General features: G+C 40.9%; 1 protein-coding gene across 3 annotated transcripts in view; it reads left to right on the plus strand.

Moving 5' to 3' along the window:
- Nucleotides 1-22,339, plus strand: part of VPS13A (vacuolar protein sorting 13 homolog A) — a 271,263-nt gene that overhangs the window by 242,455 nt on the left and 6,469 nt on the right. For 2 of the 3 annotated variants that reach the window (XM_034774370.1, XM_034774371.1), the window contains 3 exons: nucleotides 14,651-14,736; nucleotides 15,913-16,036; nucleotides 17,680-17,754. In XM_034774370.1, the coding sequence (XP_034630261.1) occupies nucleotides 14,651-14,736; nucleotides 15,913-16,036; nucleotides 17,680-17,754 (285 nt within the window). The remainder of the gene's footprint in view (nucleotides 1-14,650; nucleotides 14,737-15,912; nucleotides 16,037-17,679; nucleotides 17,755-22,339) is intronic. The other variant, XM_034774372.1, reaches the window with a different exon arrangement.

The following is a 22,339-nucleotide window of genomic DNA, read 5'->3' on the forward strand; positions in this document are numbered from 1 at the left end:
TGCGGTGTGTAGTTACTGGTGAGAATATGCTTCAGGTTGGCGGGTTGTCTGTGGGCGAGGACTGGCCTGCCACCTAAGGCCTATGAAAGTGAGGGATCATTGTCCAGGATGGGTTGTAGATCACTAATGATACATTGGAGAGGTTTTAGCTGGGGACTGTATGTGATGGCCAGTGGAGTTCTGTTGGTTTCTTTCTTAGGCTTGTCTTGCAGTAGGAAGCTTCTAGGTAGACGTCTGGCTCTGTTGATCTGTTTCCTCATGCAGGTATCGTAGTTTTGAGAATGCTTGGTGAAGATTTTGTAGGTGTTGGTCTCTGTCTGAGGGGTTAGAGCAGATACGGTTGTATCTCAGTGCTTGGCTGTAGACAGTGGATCGTGTGGTGTGTCCAGGATGAAAGCTGCCTCCAGATACAACTTAGAGACCAATCCATGCAACAAACCTCGATGCCAACTCTGCCCACATATCTACACCAGTGACACCATCACAGGACCTAACCAGATCAGCCACACCATCACCGGTTCCTTCACCTGCATGTCCACCAATGTAATATACGCCATCATATGCCAGCAGTGCCCCTCTGCTATGTACATCGGCCAAACTGGACAGTCCCTACATAAAAGGATAAATGGACACAAATCAGATATTAGGAATGGCAGTATACAAAAACCTGTAGGAGAACACTTCAATCTTCCTGGACACACAATAGCAGATTTAAAGGTAGCCATCCTGCAGCAAAAAAACTTCAGGACCAGACTTCAAAGAGAAACTACTGAGCTTCAGTTCATCTGCAAATTTGACACCATCCGCTCAGGATTAAACAAAGACTGTGAATGGCTAGCCAACTACAAAAGCAGTTTCTCCTCCCTTGGTGTTCACACCTCAATTGCTAGAAGAGAGCCTCATCCTCCCTGATTGAACTAACCTTGTTATCTCTAGCCTGACTCACTCTTGCTTGCATATTTATACCTGCCTCTGGAAATTTCCACTACATGCATCCGAAGAAGTGGGTATTCACCCACGAAAGCTCATGCTCCAATACGTCTGTTAGTCTATTAGGTGCCACAGGACTCTTTGCTGCTTTTACAGATCCAGACTAACACAGCTATCCCTTTGATACTTTACATTACTGGTTTTTCTACAATATTGGATTCTTCAAGGGAAATACCACAAAAATGGTTTAGAGAAAATATTGCATTTTATTACTGCCTTCAGATTCTGCAGGAAGAATATGGGAGTATATCAGACATACAATATATTATAATATAAATGTATTTGAAGAAAGTAGAGGGAAAAGTGTGCATTCTTTAACCTGAAAAAATTCATGTTGTGCCTAAAAGGGGAAATAGTTTTAAGTTCATCCTTCTGAAAAGGTCAACTACAGTATTTAACGTTCCCATTATGCTTTATTAGATTTATTGCTAGCAAACTAGCTTTAAATTCAGCATCTGACATTTCCCTTTTCTTTTTGTGCATTTTTAGCATGTATAATTAATTGGCTTTTTAAGTATAGTTCCTTCTATTTTTGCTTTAGGTCCAACTTCCACTTCACTTGATAGTGGCATACTTGCTAAATCAGGGAGTCTCAATTTTATTTCCTTCATAATGAGACACAACTTTAAGTAAATGGAAACAAGTGTTTGCTTTTAATTCAGCTGTGCAAATTAACTGTAAAAATGGCATTGAGTTCCATGTTTCTTGTGACTCCAGTGATTTCATATCAAATTGGCTCAGTTTATAAGTATAGGAACTAAAAGTCAGATTTTTTTCTTGTTTGAATAGATTCAGCCACATATTCCACATTTAGGTGTGTGCACACCCAGCACCCCAGAGCTGGAGAATTTTGTCTAGCAGTACCTGTACGAAGTGGCACTCCTGCTTTGTGCTCATTGCCCCTCCCCGGCTATATGAAGCAGCACCACCTCGACACCGCTCATTTCCTTCTCACTGCCCATGGCTGGAATTGTAACTTGGCGTGGTTCTTAAATTCACAATCTCTCTCTAACTCTTAGTGACTTTTTCTAGTTATATATAGTTAGTCCCCTTCGTGTTAGTTAGATTTAGTTAACTATTTCCCTAGTGAAGCCCTCACTAGGATTCAATTTGTAAATTGTTTACAAAACGGACTCAGGTGGCTAGGGACCTTCACCTAAAGCAGCACCTGCTCAGACAAGCCCTGTGGCCTGCCTTGGCTCCGAGGCCTGCGTCAGATCGGAGGCTGCCATCAGGTTCTGAGAATGCTGCCATTTTGTGCTGTGGAACCAGACTCTGGCTGAAGAAATGGAGGGAGCCACTCCCCATCAAGTGCACTGAGGAAAAGGTCTCATAAGACCAATCGTGATCACTCCAGGTCTTGTGGAGACTCTTCTGCCTCCTCCAGAATTGGCATGGTGTTAATGCTGGTGTGTGGGATGGAGCAGGTCCCTCTAACTGCTCCCCACTACCGCTCAGGGAGGTCAGAGTTCCTGTACCGTCAACTCCTGTTCCAGCCCCAGGATGTCCATTGAGTCCGGTACCAATGAGGGTGATGCTGGCACTGGCTGTTTCCACGCCAGCAGCATATCAAGCAGCAATGGACTTCTTCCAGCTTTCTATCCCAATCCCTCCCTTGGTCCAGGACTTTGCTGGGGCTACGTTGTTTATAACCTGGCTGGCTGGGTGAGCTGCTGAACCTTTGGATCTGTCAGCACCACACCTTGATGTTTCCGTGGAAGTGGGTCTGGGAAACTCCTTGGTAGTCTGCATCCTGCACTGCTGATGTTACTGTGGCGGTACTCACCACTTTCCACTTCAACACTGTTAGTTACTTAGGTATTGCCGCTGACTTCAGGGTCGATGTCGCTCTTGGCACTGGGAACAACAGAGGCATATTCAATGCCAGAGGTACTGTTTCAGCCATCTGTGCCAGTCCCTTCCTCTTTCTGGGTGACATGAGTCGGAACGATTACTCACACCCTCCAGACTGCCTCCACCTTTATCCCTCGAATCCCAACACTCCTTGGTGTCAAGGTTAGGTTCTTCCTTCTCTCACTCTCCATCAGCTGGTCCACGTTGGGGGTTGTCCATGGTGAGCCATGGGTACCAGGATTGTCACTTCTTTGTGTTCTTTCCTAAGCTGCATTCACTTCTAGAGCAGCAGCGTCTCCATACATTAGATGTGAGATGATGTCTAGCCTTCTATCTGGACAGAACTAAACTAAACCATTTTGTGCTTCGCCTCGCCTGTTGGTGTCATATGCGGATTGTAACGTCCTTTATCAGTAGTGCATATGTAATAGCTTTGACTACACCTTCTTAGCAGGTGCGAGCTCATTCTGCGAGAGTGCAACCTAAATCAATCGCATTCCTTGGTGACGTCCCAGTATTGGATGTTTGCAGGGCTGTCCTGTAATTGTCGATACATACATTTAGGAACCATTATGCCATTACGGCATCATCCAGAGCTGATGCAGACTTTTGGAGAGCAGTCCTGGAATCCTTGTTTAGATAGACTCCAAGCCCCATCTTCTGTGGATACTTCTCATGAGTCACCGAAGTGGAATACGTGGCTGCATCTACTCGAAGAAGAAGAAACAGTTACTTACTGTACCTGTGCTGCTTCAAGATGTGGTGCAGGCATATAGTCCATGATCCACCCTCCATCCCCTTTGCATCGGAATCTAGTGTCTGGGTATTCAGTGTGAAGGAACTGAGGAGTGTCGAGACAGCATTGTCTCATATAGCCAAGGGAGGGGCTATGAGCACAAGTCACCCCTGCCACCACCTGCAGGTACTGCAAGACAAAATTCGCCACGTCTGGTGCTCTGGGTGCACACACACCTAAGTGGAATACAAATCTGCATCACATCTTAAAGAAGCACAGTTAAAATAACCATTTCTTCTAAATTGTGGTGATTCTGGCTCATATGTTCATGCTATGGCCACTTCTTGAATACTGTGTGCAATTCTGGTGGCCTCATCTCAAAAAAAGATATATTAGAACTGGAAAGGCACTGAGAGGAGCAACAATGATGAGTGGTATGGAACAGCTTCCGTACAAGGAGAGAGTCAAAAGCCTGGGACTTTTCAGTTTAGAAAAGAAATGAATAAGGGCGATATAATAGAAGTCTATAAAATCATGAATGGTGTGGTGAAAGTGAATAGGGAAGTGTTATTTGCCCCTTCAGATACACAAAAACTAGGGGTTACCTGATGAAATTAATATGATTTTAAACATACAAAAGGAAGTACTACTTCACACAATGCGTGGTCAATCTGTGGAACTCGTTGCCATGGGACATTGTGAAGATCAGAAATATAACTGGGTTCAAAAAAATAATTAGAGAAGTTCATGGAGGATAGGTCCATCAATGGCAATTAGCCAAGATGTTCAAGGGCGTAACCTCACGTTCCGGATGTCCCTAAACCACCAACTGTCAGAAGCTGCGACTGGACAACAGGATGGATCACTCGATAATTGCTGTGTTCTGTTCATCTCCTGTGAAGCATCTGGCACCAGCCGCTGTCAGAGACCGGATACTGGGCTAGATGGACCAGTCGTCTTCCCAGTAAAGCATTTTGTATGTTCTTATATTATCACTAGTATTCCTGATGCAGTCAGAGTATTAGAGGTGTATAGTTAATGTGCGTTTGAGACATAAATCCCACTTGACATCCTGAGGCAAAGATTCTGAATTTGGATCATAATCAGTATAAACTGATCCTGTAAAGAATTCTGCTCAGTTTCCTATAGTTCTGTTGGTTCTGCAGTACTAAGTAAAAAGCAGAGTTGTGTGTTGTAGACATGTTGGTTTATTAGACCAACTTCTGTTGGTGAGAGAGACCAGCTTTTGAGTTACACAGAGCTCTTTCTCAAGTCATGTGTAACTCGAAAGCTTGTCTCTCTCACCAACAGAAGTTGGTCCAGTAAAAGAAAATACCTTTCCTACCTTGTGTGTGTGTGTGTGTCTCTCTCTCTCTCTCTCTCTCTCTGTGTGTGTGTGTGTGTGTGTGTGTGTATATATATATATATATATATATAAAAAATAAAAAAAAATATATGGAGCCATTTTTAAAATGTCACTTTTTCTGACCATAATTGCACTTTTTAAAGCACTGTTTTTATCAAATCGGGAAAAAAATGTATTTGTGTTTGGATGTTTCATCTGCTCCCACTGCGAATAGGGTTGTAGATGGAAAAGGAATACTCCATGCTTAGAGCAAGTAACAACAGATTGACATAGCCTGATGCTAGCAGAGGTACCATTTTTCTCCAAAGACTCAGAAACAAACAGTATGATAGATAATTAACAATATCAAATATAAATACAGTTATGCCCTGATCTCTATTCTTTATACACCCAAAAACTCCTACTGAAGTTAGCAGTTTTGTTTGCACAAGTAAAGCAGAAGCAGAAACATGCTGCTATTGTTATAATTTAGCTTGGAGTAGCAAATTCTGTTCACCATTTTTTTATTTTTGTTTTGTTTGTTAAGGCTTTAGGTACACTTGTTGAACTTGTGATGTCATGCACAGTTCGTTCATTTAAACTGATGCCATGAAGGATTTCTGATTGTGTTATACAGGGTATCTATATTCTAGTTGATAAAACAGCTTGATATGAGTATGGTGAAGGATTTGTACTTGGTACTACTAAGATTTATTTTAGACAGTTAAAGTTACCAGACTACATGGATTAAGCCTTGCTGTGCATTTAATTAACTTGTTTACTATATTGTAACTATTTACTATAGCACAGCTTCTCATATTCATCACTAAAATACTTTCACCTGTGGAATTCAGAGATGATCCTTTGTTGTTGATGGGGTCTCCAGGACTAAGCGCTTCCTAGCCACCAGATTTTCTGCTTCCAGTGGCAGGACAAGTTGGCTGTTCAGTTTCTCATGAGCATTTTGTTTTATAAGTTTAATTTTTTCATTAGTTTTCATGCAATAACTACTTCATTTCAGCTTCCAGCTCCTCTCTCTCTTTTCTGTGGTGAGGAATTAGGCCTCTGGTTTCCCTGGAATAGCACCTCTTGAATGGGCTCCTCTCTCCTTCATTGCGGCAGCAGAGAAGCCGTACAAGCATCAAGCCAACTCAAGATGTTTAGGCAGCTTCTCAGAATGCTTAGAGGGCAAGCTATTACCTTCTGCCCTGGCTCTGCCAAGATACGGGCTTGAGAAGGCGAGCTTCCGCTGCCCTGCTGCCACAAGCTGCTAATCCTCGCTCTGCCAGGTCTTTGGGTTTTGAGTGGGAGAAGTGTGTAGGTCCTTGACCCCGGCCTGAAGCCATGACTCGACCATGGGAGACTCAACAAGGAGCATGAAGATTCCCACAGAGAGAAGAACCCCTGAACAATGAGGGGTAAGTCTTGTAAATTCCAGAGACTTCAGGTCCCAAAAAAGTAGAAGCAAGTGTCTCTTTGTAAACTACCAATATGTATTGTTAATGAGTAAACCATGTACAAATTGTGGTTTAAAGCCTTTCTCCTTTGCCTTCTAACTCTCGGGGTGAGAGGGAATCTTTTGTTGGGGTTTTTCTCCTCAGAGGGGCTCTTTCACAATGCCTCTCTGTCAGGCTCACCGCCCCTTTCCCACCCTGCAGTATATGTGGGCAGAGAAGCATGTTTCTCCTGTGAAGCCCTGCTTTAGGTTGCAGTCTAATGGGACTTGTGGCTGTCTGGCTTTCAGCCCACAGATCCTTACTCTACCAGGGAAAGGTGCTCAGTCTGATAAGTGGGAAGGGGTCTCTCTCTCCACCCTTCCCACTGGCTAGCTTACTTTAAAACGTCATGAGCATTCCAGACACTGATCAGGAGGGAGGCATGTGAGTATTTCATTTCTTTGACAGCTGCACTATAATGGGAATACAGGGAGGTTAGTGAGAAATCCCTTTCTGTGTTCAAAATGACCCCTGCTTTACTCAGAGTATTACTTTGAGTGATATTAAGTCAGTCTGAAAGGAGCTAGCCAGCCTGGGAAAGCAGGCAGGCATCCTTTCAGGTGCTTGGGAATGTGTAGCAGGCTATTCCCACAATCAGGGTGTCTGTACCAGTACCCCTCGTTGGTTGATGGGTTCCCACACCAGGATGTATAGTGCGCTACCTCTCCCCATACACAGCCAGGGGAAGTACCACAAACACACCATCCAAAAAAAAATTAAACATAAAGGAATTTCATAAGTTCTGTGAACCTGAGGTTGTTGCAGCAGGATTGCCACCAACGGAGGACATAGTTCCATTCTGAAGGTGTGACTTTTTTCCAAAAGACCCCAGGGAGAATAAGAGTGAAGGCATACTACACAGCAATTTTAGTGCCTCAGCTATAACCATTAAGACAAAGATTTGGAATGAGGGGCCGTTGGTTCTATTCTGGTCAAATCATTTGATGTGACTCATCTCACAAGCAATGGTTCCTAATTCAGTAGCTACAAGGAAGTCATGTTGGCAATAGGGTCATCCTAAACAGATATCATGGGCATGCAAATTTACAGGATGAGGAACTGTTCAGGGAAACAGAAAAATCAGTGGAGTAACCGAGATAGCAGAGAGGCCTCTACTCTCACTATCAAAGCCAGCATAGTCAACACCAAGAGTATTCAAGAAGGGACCATTCCCCAGTCAGAGTTAAAATTCTGGAGAAGAAGCTCCCAAGAAAACCTATAATATTTTCTTCCCAATCTAACAAAATTCTCACCATGATAAAGACAAAAGGAGCATTTGTGTATGAGAGCTCATAATTCTTGTACAAAATCTTCCTTTTGATCTACCCTCTGCACCCCAAGTCCTAAAAAATGGCTGTTAATCACAGCAAGACACACATCACAAGTTATGAATTTATGTCTGTTCATGGACAATATGCCAACCAGTGCCCTGTCCAAAGATACAGACCCCCTCATAACTTGCCGGATGCAATAGAATATCTGGAAGAGGTGTTTCTAAAATCTCTGAGTACACATGCTTTTACTTCACTTCAAGAGCCCTATCAGTGGCATATCTGAACAAACACACATAATCTTGGCCACACAGATTCAGACCTAGTGGTCCATCGAGTCCAGTATCCTGTCTGATAGTTGCCAGTACTAGTTACTTCAGAAGAAGGCTCAAGAAACCATGTAGTGGGTAGATATGTGGTGCTCACAGGAGAATTTGCCTCCTGCTTCCCATTAGAGGTTTATGATTCAAACATGACTGTTTACTTCCTGGTTTTGGAAGGGTTATTCCCAGAGGTCAAACTTCTTTTTGGAAATGGAAATCAAGCCCTGGGCTCAGAAGAATCTGATGATTTTAAGACCGTATACACAAAGGATATAGAAAAGAGGGAAAAGGGAGAGCCAACGTCATCCTCCTAGTCCCCTGTTGGCCCAGGATACACTTCAGACTTGATAGATAGCCATAGAACCTCCATTCCACCTGAAGAAAGCACCAGACTTCTTGAAGCAGGGTTGTCTTCTTCATCCAGACCTGGATAACCTACAATTAACAATCTGGGCATCAGAAGAGAGGTGTGTAGTTCAGCAGGGTTTCTCTATTAGCCTCATCGATCAGTACTTTTTTATATTCAAACAGAACTGAATCAGGAAATTCCATTTATTGGTATGGTCAAAATTATTTCTGGTGTAAGGGGGAAATAGAAAGCTCTCTGGGACACAGACTGTCTCTTCCTTTGTATAGTAACCTGCACAGTAGGGCCCTGACCTCTAGATGCTACTGCAGTACAAATAGTAATAATAACTGGTGATCTGCGCTACACTAGAATTTTTACAGAATGGTTGCTTGGAGTCTTACAATCAAGCACCTTTACAAGACGTGGTAACTGCCATAGCACCGTTCTTTAGGCAGGCACATCAGACTTCCCATTTGAGTATCATCAAGTTTCAGGATTATTCAGAATGACGGATTAGTCTGTTGCAGGCCTTTCTAGTTGGTATTACCTCTGAAAGACAGGGTATAGAATTGGTTTCTGTATCCATACAAGAACCACATTACTATTGTTATGCATAAAATGTTGTTCTTACACCTCCAGAAACCTTTCTGTTCGATGTAAATTCTTTCTACAATTCCTGGGAAATGGTTCTCCCATTATTTTGTTCCAATCACTAGCACCCCTTTGGAACGTTGTGGTATAAATTGGCATTCCTAGCACTGTAAAAATATATCTCAAGCATACTGAGTACACATATCAACTGTACTCGGTTCATCTCATTCCATCCAAAATGCCAGGGCATCTGGGGCCTCTACATTGCTGTGGGTAATATGTTAAAATCCTGCAACACTTGTCATGCTGCATATCTGGGAAACTATTCACAAAGGAAGAATCAAGTCTCCCTCTACAAGATCCCTGGTGGTATTATGTGGAAAAAGTTTGAGCCTCAAAGGAGATTTGCAAAGTAGGTAAGAAGGTGTTATTGGATGGGCTCCCAAGTAATGTTAAATTACAAAGCTCTTGCTTTTTGGGATGAACTTCTCTTTGCCTGTTGTTCTACTATAATAATAATAATAATAATAATAATAAAGACTCTCTTCATCCTCTCCCCTACTTCTGCGATTCATTGCTTGCTATTTCCCATTAGTGATGTATGAGGAGGGAAAGCTGTGCAGCAGAATGACAAATTTCTTACCTAGTAATTTTCTTTCTGTTACCAACTTCTCTCCTCATTCAGCCCATCCTAGTAGCTGGTAAATGACCAGAATACTATTTTTTACAATTGAATTTTTTTCTCTAAAGGGAGACTCAGACATATATATAAATAACCTTAAAGTTATTAGGATACCAAGTTATCTTAATGCTAGTAATCTGTTGGTGGGGTATTTCTGCAGCTTTGGAAGAACTCTTCTGGTGGTCTGAACTGAAGACTGGGCTTAGTTCTGGAGTCTCCAGCAAAAACAACACTGGACCACTTCCAGATTCTACAAGTGGAAGGCGTTACCCGTTAGTGATGAATGAGGAGAGAAACTGAGAAGATTCTAAGTAGTATACTTTTCAGTATGTTCGGCTAGCATGGCTGGTTAGCTGAGTGCAAAGAAGTGTGTTCTAACAGATTCACAACTGCTATTTAATCTGTAGCAATTTTCCCCATCCTCCCCCGCCCCCATTTTGCCTCAATTAAGATGGCTCTTAAATCAATCAAATGTATGTGGGCCAGCTTCTGATTGGGCATCACACATACTGTTGGCAATTGCCAGGTGCCAATCCATACATTGCAGCGAGACAGTAAAGTGCAGTTTTGCTACCTCTATTCTTACTCCATCTCCTACTTTCAGAACTATGAGAAGCTCCACGCTCTCCAAAAGAGTGAGTGTGTGTGTGGGTGTGTATCTCCCCCATTTCCCAACAGGGGTACCATATATGCCAGAAACTTCATATGCATGGGTAATCTGTGCTACTAGCAAGAGTAAGCTGCACAGAGTGGGAAGTGGACCTGTGCTTCAATTTTTAGATACTTGTTTTGGGGGTCCAGTTTCACAGATCATTTTTGTCCTCTTTTTTTACATCTAATCAATGAAACATTTGCTCAAATCAGCAGGTTCTTCGAGTGCTGGTCTGTGTGTATTCCACTGTGTACTCCATGTGCCTGAGAAGAGAGAATTCTAGCAAGTAATGTCCATTGGTCCGCTCCTGTGCAGTTTGTCTCCTTGTCTCCGTACCTAGAGTATAAGAGGTGGTGCGGACCAATGCCTTTCCCATTCCTTCTTGCTACACGTTACCTGAGTTGGAATCCTCTGGTGTCCGAAACGGATTCTCTTCTATGTTCTGATTTCTAATTCTGTCCTCCAAAGTGCTTGCAACCGCTTCCAGCCTGCTGTCATCTGCAAATTTTATAAGCATACTCTCCACTTCATTCTCCATGTCATTAATGAAAATATTGAATAGTTTCAGACCCAGGACTACAGAAAGCTTCTTTCACATTAGCAAATGTTTCTTCAGTGTTTATTTCACAGCTTTAAAGAAACAATCATTGAGAGTTCTTATCCTTCCACCACTAAGAGTTTTACTTTATCACAGTGTTCTGGGATACTATCATCCTCCAAACTATTTATAGCTGAACAATGCAGAACACACCTTTAAATAAATATTTGTTTCTTCACTCAATAGATACAGTTCAATTTATTTCAGGAGCTTTCCTCTGTTAATACTTTACTCCAACATGCAGCCATAGAATCTCTCATATGTGGTTTGAATCAAAATGGTAAATTAGGAATTTTTTTTAAATGTTGTAATGTCCTGTTCTTGCTCTTAATACATACATGCATGTAGGTATTAAGAGTGAAACCTTACACCTATATTTAAATATGGCATTCTCACCAGTAAAATGTTAATCACAGCAGTTTTGTAAAAGTAAGTGAAATTGTAAGATACTAGGCATAAAGATAGAAATGGAAAAGACCAATAGCTGTTATCTCATCTATCCTCTTCAAGTATAGATTGTTTCCTACATATTTTCTGATCCTTTACCAAAAATAGGTTTCAATGTAAAGTTATGTTGCTTTTGATGTATCTGTGTCAGTACTGTTTATTTAAAAAAAAAAAAAAAAAACCCTACCAATTGGAAGAAGACGACTGATAATGAAGTCTTTGAGGCAATGGTTTAATTTTAAGTGGGGTCAGTGGAGATAAGTTGATGTCCATGTCAAGGTTCTAAGTTTATACCAGGAATTATTTTATTCAACAATCTTCCATAGCTGCACCTAAGGACTGGACAAAGGAAACATTTAAAATATAATTTAAATTAAAGAATTGAAAACTGAGCACACTCAGTCAACAACTCTTCAAATCCTGTGGTGAAATCTGGGCTCACTGAAGTCTATGGCAAAACTCTCACTGATTTTAATAGGAGCAGGATTTCATCCTCACTGTTTTCCTAATAAAACTAAATTATTCCTTCATAAAGATTTGAATTTTACATACTTTAGGTCTACTCTGTGAAACAAATTGGTTGCCTCAGTTCAGTTTCCAGTGGATAGGCATCCACATCACACAAATCATCACCTTAATAGGTACTGATTGTCTAATTATGACAGTCTTAGGCCTTGTCTACACTACAGTTTTGTCGACAAAACTCAGCTGATGTAACTCCCCTGCTGTACTCACATAATAAAACCACCTCAATGAGAGGCATAAGGCTTATGTCAGTGTAGTCAGGGTGACGGTGTCTGTGTAGACACTGCATTCTTACATCGGCTATTGGCTGTGATAATTGTCAATTTCACGGCTCTGCTGCTGCCCGGTCTCCGCTCCAAGCTTGGCTGTCACCCAGGCTCCTTGCTTGGGCTGCCTCCTGGGCTCCCTGAGGTCCTGGTTCCATGCTGGATTCCCGGTGCGGATCTCCCAACCAGACACAAGAAGCCCAGGCTTTCCCCCAATCCCAGCTGGGAGCGTGGAGTCGAGAAGTCCTGGTAGCTCCCCCAGCATCCCGCTTACAGCTGGGAGCGTGGAGGCGAGAAGCCCCCTAGGGGGCAGCTGGTCTTCTGGTGGGGAGCAGCGTGGAACTTAGAGCCCTGGCTCTCAGTCCCCCACACTGCCCCTCTTCAGTTGGTGGAAGCATTCCTGGTTAGGACGTGTACCACCAACAGAAGGAGGGTAATGTGGACATCAGCCACCGCAGTAATTCCTGTGGTGGCTGTAAGTCGACCTAACATAAGTCAGCTTATCTTTGTAGTGTAGACATAGCCTTAGTGGAAAGACCAACGACTATGTCCACATTAGGTAAAAAGATGTATGTTTAATACGTTATCTGGTTGAGGTAAACCTTACATTACCCCATAGAGTTTACCTCGGCAAACTAATGTGTTAATGCTGTAACTGCTTTCTTTACATAGGGATTTTAATACGTCAGTAAATGCTGTTTAAAAAATACTCCTTTTTTCGTAAAAGAAGTCAATGCCCAAATAGACATGAAAACTCCTCTGCCCTCTTTCTTCTGTATTCCACCCACATTAGGATAAAGGCTAAGCTCACTTAGAAATGTGTTTTAAAGTCTCTTGTTTCTAACAAGTTTATAGAACGGTCTCCTTGACCAACGTGGACAAGGCTTTTTTTAGAAATGTATAATGAAATTGTACTGTAGATAACTACATGGACATGGATAAGCAAATGTTAATGAAGGCCTTAGGTGATCATCTTTTCATTGTTCTGGTGTTATTTTATAATAAATTTATTAGCCACTAAAATTCTAAACCAGTGTAATAACTGATAAGTTAATGGAAACTTCTAAATGTTTCTTATGCATAGAATTGTATATTGTCCATATGTATTTTTCTCCTTGTTAACTGCATTGCATGATTTTTGTCTGTAAACCAAAATATTTTCTATTGGGAAATATCCCAGTTGTTAAATTACTGTACACAAAGGAAAACATTTTTTTTAAATCTGTTAGGTCAAGTGTTTTTCACTGCTGTTTGCTTGTAATAGAAATCTCCAGTCTCACCGAAGGACTTTTTAATTTTTTTTTATTACATTAACAGTGGTTTCAAGTGGTAATCAATCGTGGCCACTTGGCTCTATTCTTTTAACTTGAGAGAGGATTGACCTATGAATCTTACAAATGATTTTGGAAACTTTTGTGTCTACAATATTTCAAGGACTATTTTTTGGTTAACTGTTCTGTTTTTCATTAAAAAAAAAACAGTAATACAAAGGGGATGTTTGTGTGCGCTCTAATGGAAAAAAGAGAAAGTAAACAGCTCTTGTCCTTATTTCCCAGCAACACAGGATCCAAATTAGAACAAATTTCTTAGGCTAAGCAGAATACTTTTGGAACATAGTCACTGCAAGCAAAGGAGCTGTGCCAGAGTTGAAGCTGAAGGAGAAACCTGTTTTACATTTTTATATAGTTCATTCCTCTGAAATTCAGGCTTCCAGAAGCTGCCAAGTAATACTAAGTTTATAGAGCCACAGCATTTAAAACTGAAGAGTCTGATATCATGGATTTCGCCATTTTAAATACAATTCAGTCATGAATAGTGAGAAGATTCAGCTACAGTATTCACAAACTACTGTAAATGAGTATGTATGTATGTTATGGAAAATGCACAGAGAATGCAGAAGCATGCTGCCCATCATGTGACCTCCAGTATCTAAGAAGTGTCCTGAAGTTAACCTGATCTTATAGATGATCTGGGATTCTTGTATGGAGTTGAATTCAGTTCAGTTACCAGTGATAGTGATTCTAATGTGTTAGTGGTAATCAGGTTGATCCTAATTAAGAGTCCAAGAGTCATACCATAGTTATGTTGGGAATCCATTTATTTCTTCCTTTTAATTTAAATTATAATGCAGTGCACTGTAAGTATGGGAAAATTTGAGTTCAAAATTCTTCTGTAGAGCTGTTTTGGAATCAAGACCTTGTTAATGCCTCCAGCTTTGGACAGGGCTGATCCCAATGGAAACTTACATTTATTTGCCTATCTGTATTAACAGAAATCAATTTCACATAAAATTGTCTAAAGCTCTTGTGTCTAAAGATCATATCTTCATGGCAAATGCAAAATGTCACAACAATTTTAGTTGTGTTCTGATTTGTTTTGGTAGGTAGCTCTTTTTTGGATAGAAGGTACAATGTTATGTTCAGTTATAGTAAGCTGTTTTTATTCAGATTAGAAATTGAGTTATAAGCAGGAAATAAATTAACGTATTTTATGGAATGCTATAACACTTTCTCTTTTTCTTCTAGAAAATTGAAAATGGAAGATTTGCAAAACTCAGATATATTACACATGCCATGGTCAATAATACAGATTTGTTAATGATAACAAAAAGGTAAAGGGTTTTCCCTTTGAATAGTAAATACTTTAAAATGTACCACCAGACTGTTGGAATGATAATTATTTTAGATAAACAACTATTTTTTAACATTTTGGTAAGTATGTGTTTACACATGTGGATATATGGAGATATACATTATACATATATGTTCACACCTTTGGATATATGGAGATTTTGTGTGTGTGTGTTATTTTTATATATATATATATGCGCACAGGTACAATTTTTCCTCTCTCTATATATATAAATAAATAAATAAATAGAGGAAAAAATGCATCTGTTATCTATGACTCCTTTCGTTGCCAGGTTGGAAAGAATATATTTTCATATGCCTCGTGTGTAGCTTCTATAATCCAAGGATGACTAACTTGCTTTCATGTTTTCTGTAACTGAGATAGATAAATTGAATATTTAGTCAGGATGAAAACAGTGGGATTCTATATGTACTCAGGGATCCACCTGTGTAAAGCACATTGCAGGAATGGAATCTAAGTAAAGATACTCAGTAATAAAGGAATGGAATTTTCCTCTAAGACTCCAACATATTTAATAGTGGAGCATAAATCATTTCATTTTTTCTGTCTGGGGGCTATGTTTCCTCTGAGAATATCAAGTTAGAAATAGAGTTGCTGCCTTGGCATAAAAGAAAGATGCTGATAGATGCTATTGTAAATAAGCACAGGAACCTGCAGAATTTAGGAGTTGTCTACACTGGGATATCTGGGAAAATTAATCCGAATTAACTAAAGGTATGAATTTGCAGTGCGTTAGTTAAACCACATTAAACCTCTATGTGGATACTATTATTCAGAATTAAAGTAGCATTAATATGATTTACCTGAATTCACCTCCAAAGTTAATTATGCTAAACCGAATTAAGGCCATTTTAATTTTGAATAACAGCATCCAGAATGGGGTTTAATGTAATTTAACTAATGCACTTTAAAAGTTAATTTGGATTAACTTTCCTGAGTGTCCCTGTGTGTCTTTTCAAAAGTTATACTATGTGGTTGTTGCATGTAGCTTGTGGGAAACTATCTGAAATAAGACCACTTCACTGCACCTAACATTTAGTTCCTAATTTCCTTGGTGCAGGGAGAGGAAGTATTTCATACAGTTTTATTTTCTGCTTTCATTTTTGAACTGTTTATTCTATTTTACTCTTTTTAGTGGTGTTTTGTTTGTGACAAAAGGAACATTTGGACAGCTGACATGTGAGTGGCAGTACACTTACGATGAGTTTACCAAAGAGCCATTCATCGTTGATGGAAGAAGATTACGCATTGAAGCCAAGGTAGGGTAGATGCCTGGCTAATAGTAGAATGAAATGTGAAAGTATCACTTAATTTTTTTTCTTTCTGAAGTAACCTTTTGACACATTTAAGGAGGCAGCTCAGACTTGTCTGTGGGGGCTTGATCATATCCCAAACTAACTTTCCTCTAGCGAGTGGATCAGAATGGCAACTCAGTTTTCCCAATTTAATTTTTCAATTTCCAGTTTTTAAAGTCAATTTTGGGTGATGGCAAGGGGAGTTTCCTTCTCCCCATTCACCTTTTTTTCACCTTCCATCCAGACACTTTTCTTCTCTGGGGAAAATGTTTATTAAAATAAACAAACAAACATTTCCCCGGGTAGGATTGTACCCTAAACAGATCACCTGCCGATCTCTTTTTCTGTATTTGCTGCCCTTGCTCTCAGCCATATCTGCCAAGATATCCTCTCAGGAATTACAGAAAAAGAGCTCTGCAGTAATTGCTTCCAGCTCTGCAGATCCTCAGTCAGCCAGAGTAAAGAGGCTTAGGATATGTCTACACTTCAATATAAGCTCAGGGTTAGTGAGATTCAAGGCAGCTGACCCTACACCGGGGGAGTGGGCAGATTACTTCTGTTTCCCTGGAGTTGATTGAAGATTCTTGGGATAGAGAGGACAAAGAAAGATTATGGTAGTATAGCATACTTTTGGTGGACTCCCAGGGCCCGAGTGGGTGGGAGGCTGTATCTACACTGTAAAGCAATAGGGCTCAAAGCAGGAGGGTCCTGGCTTGACTCTGGCTCATGCCCTCCACCACTGCAGGGTCCTAGAACCTAGAGTCTGAGTCTCAGAGAATTGTGTGTAGACGGAAGGGGGGTTGGACTCAAGCCTGAATCTAAGCTTGGTCTTATAGTGCAGTGTAGACATACTCTTAGAGTCTTGACAGCTTCTTGGGGGTCCTACATCCCCCTCCTACACACACTAACACTCCTCTGGAGACACTGTAGTAAAAGAGGGTCACTACTCTTCAACACCTGGGACACAACAGGAAAGGCTGTCTTTCCAGATCAGAGTTTTATCTGGGTAAGTCCAAATACCCTCCCTAGAGCCCCTGGCATAAGGGTTACTTGGCAAAGGGTCTGGTATCCTTTTCCTGAGAGGAATGGAATTTGGGAGAAGATTTCAACTCACTCAGGAATACCTTTTTTATTCAGCTGAGTGTCTGACAATAAGGGTCATAGGAGTGTAATGTCCTCTCCATGGATTAGCAGCAACCAAGATGAGGGATTGATCCTAAAATGGAATTCGCTATGAAAGTGAGTCCGTACATGAGAGAACTGTCAAGAAACAGTTAAATTTAGCTCCAGTACACATAGGTTCTTACGTAGTTTACTTTAGACCATTGTTACACAGAAAATTTAGCACATCACATTTTGCTTTTATTAACCTGCCTTTTCCAGGTAGAGTAGATTATTTTATAGATATAAATATTTAAAGTGTTCTACAGTGTATTAAACAGAGTGATATGTTGTAAAGTAAGTTTTTTGATTAAAAATTGGTTTATTATGTAGACTGCACTTTGAAGGTCACTTTTGTAGAGCAGTCAGAGTATAAAAGCATTATACATTCATTAACTTTAGAAAAATTAAGATCGTATCTTAACTTTAAATTGTTTGTTTTGTAGGAACGAGTTAAGTCTGTATTTCATGCCAAAGAGTTTGGAAAAATAATTAATTTTAGGACTCCAGAAGATGCGAAGGTAAATACAAGCAACTGCTATTTAAATTATAGTAATACAGTACTATACTTTTGTTAAAAAGCCTGACTTCATAGGAGCATTGACATGGTAAGGAAGAAATGTTCCATACTTAGTGTTTGAGGGGAACGACCCTGAGGACTGCAGGTTCAGCTTCTCTGTTTTCTCAGGGCAGATGATTAAATAAGTGCTGTTACTCATTTTGGAGAGTAAACTTATTTTGTGAAAAGTAAGTTGACTTTCCACTTATAAATGCATCCTAAAAATAATAATTAGCATTCATATAACACATATCATCAAAGTATTTTACAAATATTAACTTATCAATCGTGACAACATTCCTCCAACTATAACTGATATTCTGAAATGTGACATTTTCCCCCATGACTAGATTACAGTGCTCATAGCTTAAATAGTTGAAGTTTTAGTGGACAGGGGTAGAAAATTTGTAGTTGCATTTTTTTAATTTATTGCGCAGTGAATTACAATATTTCAGAACACACAATAAAAAACTCCTCTACACATAATTGCACACAAGTACTTATAGTTGTTTTTACAGTAAACTTTTTTGGGGAACACATTTGTAATGAAGCTGCTTTATTTGGTCAGAATCCAATAATTCTACATGGCTACTAAACAAACAGAGACCAACAATAAACTAGTTAGTATTTACTTTTCAAAAATGCACAGATCTAATGCAAAATATCTCCTTGCTTAGGCCCATGTAAGACTTTATTTTCTGTAAGATTATTGATTTGTGTGTGAGTGGTAAGCAACGAGTAATATAGTAGAGCCAGTTAAAATACTGGGTTTCAGTGTATTAGTCTTTCACTGATAGAAATCAAATGCAGTATAGCTTTGGTAAAAAGTGAAGATGAGACTGGAGGATGCATCCTAGTCCCTAGAGAGCATTTATTTGCATCACAGAACCATTCTACTAGTTTGGTTTAAATAGCAAGCCACACGTGGAAGAGAAGGTTTTCAGGTCAGATTTGAACTACTGGTAAGCTGCCAAATTCATGTGGAGGAAACTTGCACAATTTCTCTATCTGGTTCTGGTCAGTGTGATTCATTCCTATCTTCCTGAACCGCAGATTCATCTTTTAGTGCCTCTGCATATTCACAGTTGTGAGATAGGGTGCTCCTAATGTCGAGTTGTAAAACTACCTTAAAAAGCCATGTTCATTGAGTGCATGTGTGATCTCACATGAGCTTGTTGTCATCACTGTGTGTGCCTTAATTCTTTTGCTCCCACCACAGACAGTGAACAGAACTCATTTTCATATTCCTAAGCTAGGTCTTCTCTCAGTCTAGTTTATTATTTTTTTCGTGGTTAGTTTGTGTAGAGTAGTATACTGTGTTTCTCAAATGCATCCACAAGGGGCTTTTCTTGTGGCCACAGCCTCCTGCGTGGTGGTTGGGGTCAGAGGGGTAAAGCAGCAGCCTCTCCCCCAAGGCTGCCAGCAGGGGCCACGCCCTGCCCCTCTGCAGGGACACAAATGCTGGAGTGGATGACCTGGGGTGGTGAGAGGCAAGCTTCAGGTGCGTGGCTTAGGTCTCCATCTCTGTCCCAGGGTCCATTCCCGGGTGCAGGGCGCAAGCAATAGGCTTCAGCCCCTGCTACCTCCTGCAGTCCCCCATTCATTCCCCCTATCGCCCCGGCCCCGTTGCCTCCCTACCCACCTCCCCATCCAGGGCTTACTTGTCCTCTGGCTTGCCGGGGCTGAGTAAGTCTGCTATGAAAAGTGATATTTGTGTGTTTGTTAATATCACTTTTCACAGCAGACTTAGTAGCTAGCTGGGAGGCTGTACAAAGTGATATAACATACAAGCATCACTTTTCACAGCAGCAGCAGACTTACTAGCCAGAATGTCTTAAAAAAAAAAAAAGCAACCAAAAAAGCAGAAAAAATATAAATATATGAAGATATACCTATCTCATAGAGCTGGAAGGGACCCCGAGAGGTCAAGTCCAGCCCCCTGCCTTCACTAGCAGGACCAAGTACTGATTTTCCCCAGATCCCTAAGTGGCCCCCTCAAGGATTGAACTCACAACCCTGGGTTTAGCAGGCCAATGCTCAAACCACTGAGCTATCCCTCCCCCTCTTTTGAAACAACAAAAGACAAGAACATGCAGAACACCTTCTTTGTGTTTCAATTCTGTTTAGGTCCAGTAAAGAATAGAGACAACTGTACATTATTTTTATTGTTGTCTGCAAAAAAAAAAAAACCACCTACATAAATAAATGACAATTATTTGGACATGTATATGTGCATATTCATTTGTTTTTTCCTAAAGTTAATTAAATATTTTAGGAAAAATTGTCAGAGCGGCCACCAGCAAGAGTTGGTGGCCATACTCTGAGGCCACCAAAAACATTGTTGTCAGAACCCTGTAGCTTGCTCTTGTTCCCTCATGGGGACCATGAGTGAGTCCTGAGCCCTGTAAGGGTTTCAAGAGGTTTTCTTCCTCTCCTGCCTGATTATCATACCAGAGACTGAGGCCCATGTCCAGTGCCTTCTATGTCTTGGTAACTTTGTGTGTAGTTTGTTGCACCTTTGTTCCCCAAACTAGAAGGGAGAGATGCTTGGGGCTCCAGGCTTAGCTGGCTTCTCAATTCCTACAGCCTTCAAGGGGCTAGGTGTACTGAGCCTCTGCACTGAGGTGCTCTTACACAGGGCTCAAGATGCATTGTGATGCTCCAGCCTCAGCACCACCTTCTGTCTTAGGCCCAAGACAGATCTTAGGCCTTATATTGGGAGTAATCCCTTACTTGGCACCGCCAGCACTGGCTAAATCAAAAACAATACCACAGACCAAACTGGCACTGCTAATTAAGTCCTCAGTGGCCTTCGCAAAACACAGAAAGCAGCGATTTCTGTGTGTACTCCTCATTTGGCACCAATGCCCTCAGAACCAACTTCAGAGCTATCCTCTGGTGACAATGCCTCTGCCTTGGCATCACAAGTCAATGCAGGTAACTGTTAGGGTAAAACAAAGGAGAAGAGGAAACATCTTGTCACCAGAGAGGTAAAAACAACAGAAAAAGGAAATGCTAGCCCTCTTCTTCCTTGTACTCTCCAACCCATGAGGGCCTCTGAGACACAGAAATGGCACCATGGTCACCTTTTCTCCCCACTCCTCCAGAGCCACAAATCGTGGCATCAACCAACTTGGATCCCAGTTCAGATCCTGATAACACTTTTGAAGTCTCCATGCCTGCCTGGGATCCACCACTGAAGCTACTCACTATCCCACCTCATGCATTTCTGCTACTTGGCTCTGTGCCTGCACCAACTTCTCCAAATTTCACCTGAAACCGCTTCAGGGTATCTTTGACCCCATTCAAAGATGAGTCTATAGGGTCTTCTGACTCTGCCTTGAGACGCTGGTCATCTTCTCACCTCAGATCCAGACATCATGTTACCCTATATAAAGAACTCCATGAAAGCCCTCTGAAGACTACAAGGCCAGCTCCAGTGTACCCTTCCAAGCACCTGTACCTCACCCAACACCAGTACAGCCTTCCTTGCTGCCACGTACTGGCACCAGATCCCTCAGTTCTGTAAGATCTCCCTATATTTGATGAGACTTCTTCATGAGAACCATAAAAGTTCCCTTTGGAGGAACAGACAGATGATACCTGATCAGAAGATCAGGTGGCTGCATTGGCTTAACCTTCTGACAGAGACCGTTTCAGGAATGATTGAGGAGAATGGCAAATACTCTTCTGCCGGAAATAATGATGTCAGATCCCCTGCTTCTGATACATAATTTTTCAGTGATGAGGCCCTTGAGAACATCCATGGGCCACTAGGGCTGCTGCCCGCTCCCGGAAATTTACACCTGTCTTTTCCTTGAGTTAGATGAAGTCTTCCTACCCAGCATTATGTCTCAAAGTCAGGCTCCTTCACAACACCAAGGGATGCAGTCCCAGAGGCAATATCAGCCATCTCCTAAACCTATTGGTAACTGACTTCTGCAGTATAGGAGCAGTATTCCTCAATACATGTCCTTGCAGCCCTCCACACTGGCTTCTAAACAGCAGTTTTGATAGTGTGGGTTGAAAGCTGCACATGAAGTCACATAGACTTAAACAAGAATAGAGCTGGCCAGGAGTTTTCCAAAGAAATATTTTTTCATCAGAAAATGTTGATTCGTTGAAAACAAAATTTAGAGAGGATTTCAACAGGTCTCTTCATTTGAAAACCATTTTGGAAAAAAGTGGCAGAACATCCCATTTTGACATTTTTTATAACAAATTCTCATTTTTTATTCAGAAGGACTTCATTTTGAAATTGTAGTTAATTTACCCTGAAAAGTTACAAAAATCTAAATGAAACATTTCAAAATTATTGAAACATTTTGGTCTGATCTGACTTTTCATACTGTTTTGGGATGGGAAAAAAATGTGACATCTCAACTTTGCAGGACGGAAAAACTGCTCTACCCAACATATGAACATTCAAGTTCAAGATGGTCACTCTAGGTGACATTATTCCTCTCTAATCACTTTGAGCAGAACAAACATACTAATAGCCCTAGAGTGGCCTCCTCAGCACTGATATTCAGATCTCCTATAGCTGC

This window comes from Trachemys scripta, chromosome 6 (assembly GCF_013100865.1).
Source record: "Trachemys scripta elegans isolate TJP31775 chromosome 6, CAS_Tse_1.0, whole genome shotgun sequence".
Taxonomy (NCBI): Eukaryota; Metazoa; Chordata; order Testudines; family Emydidae; genus Trachemys; species Trachemys scripta.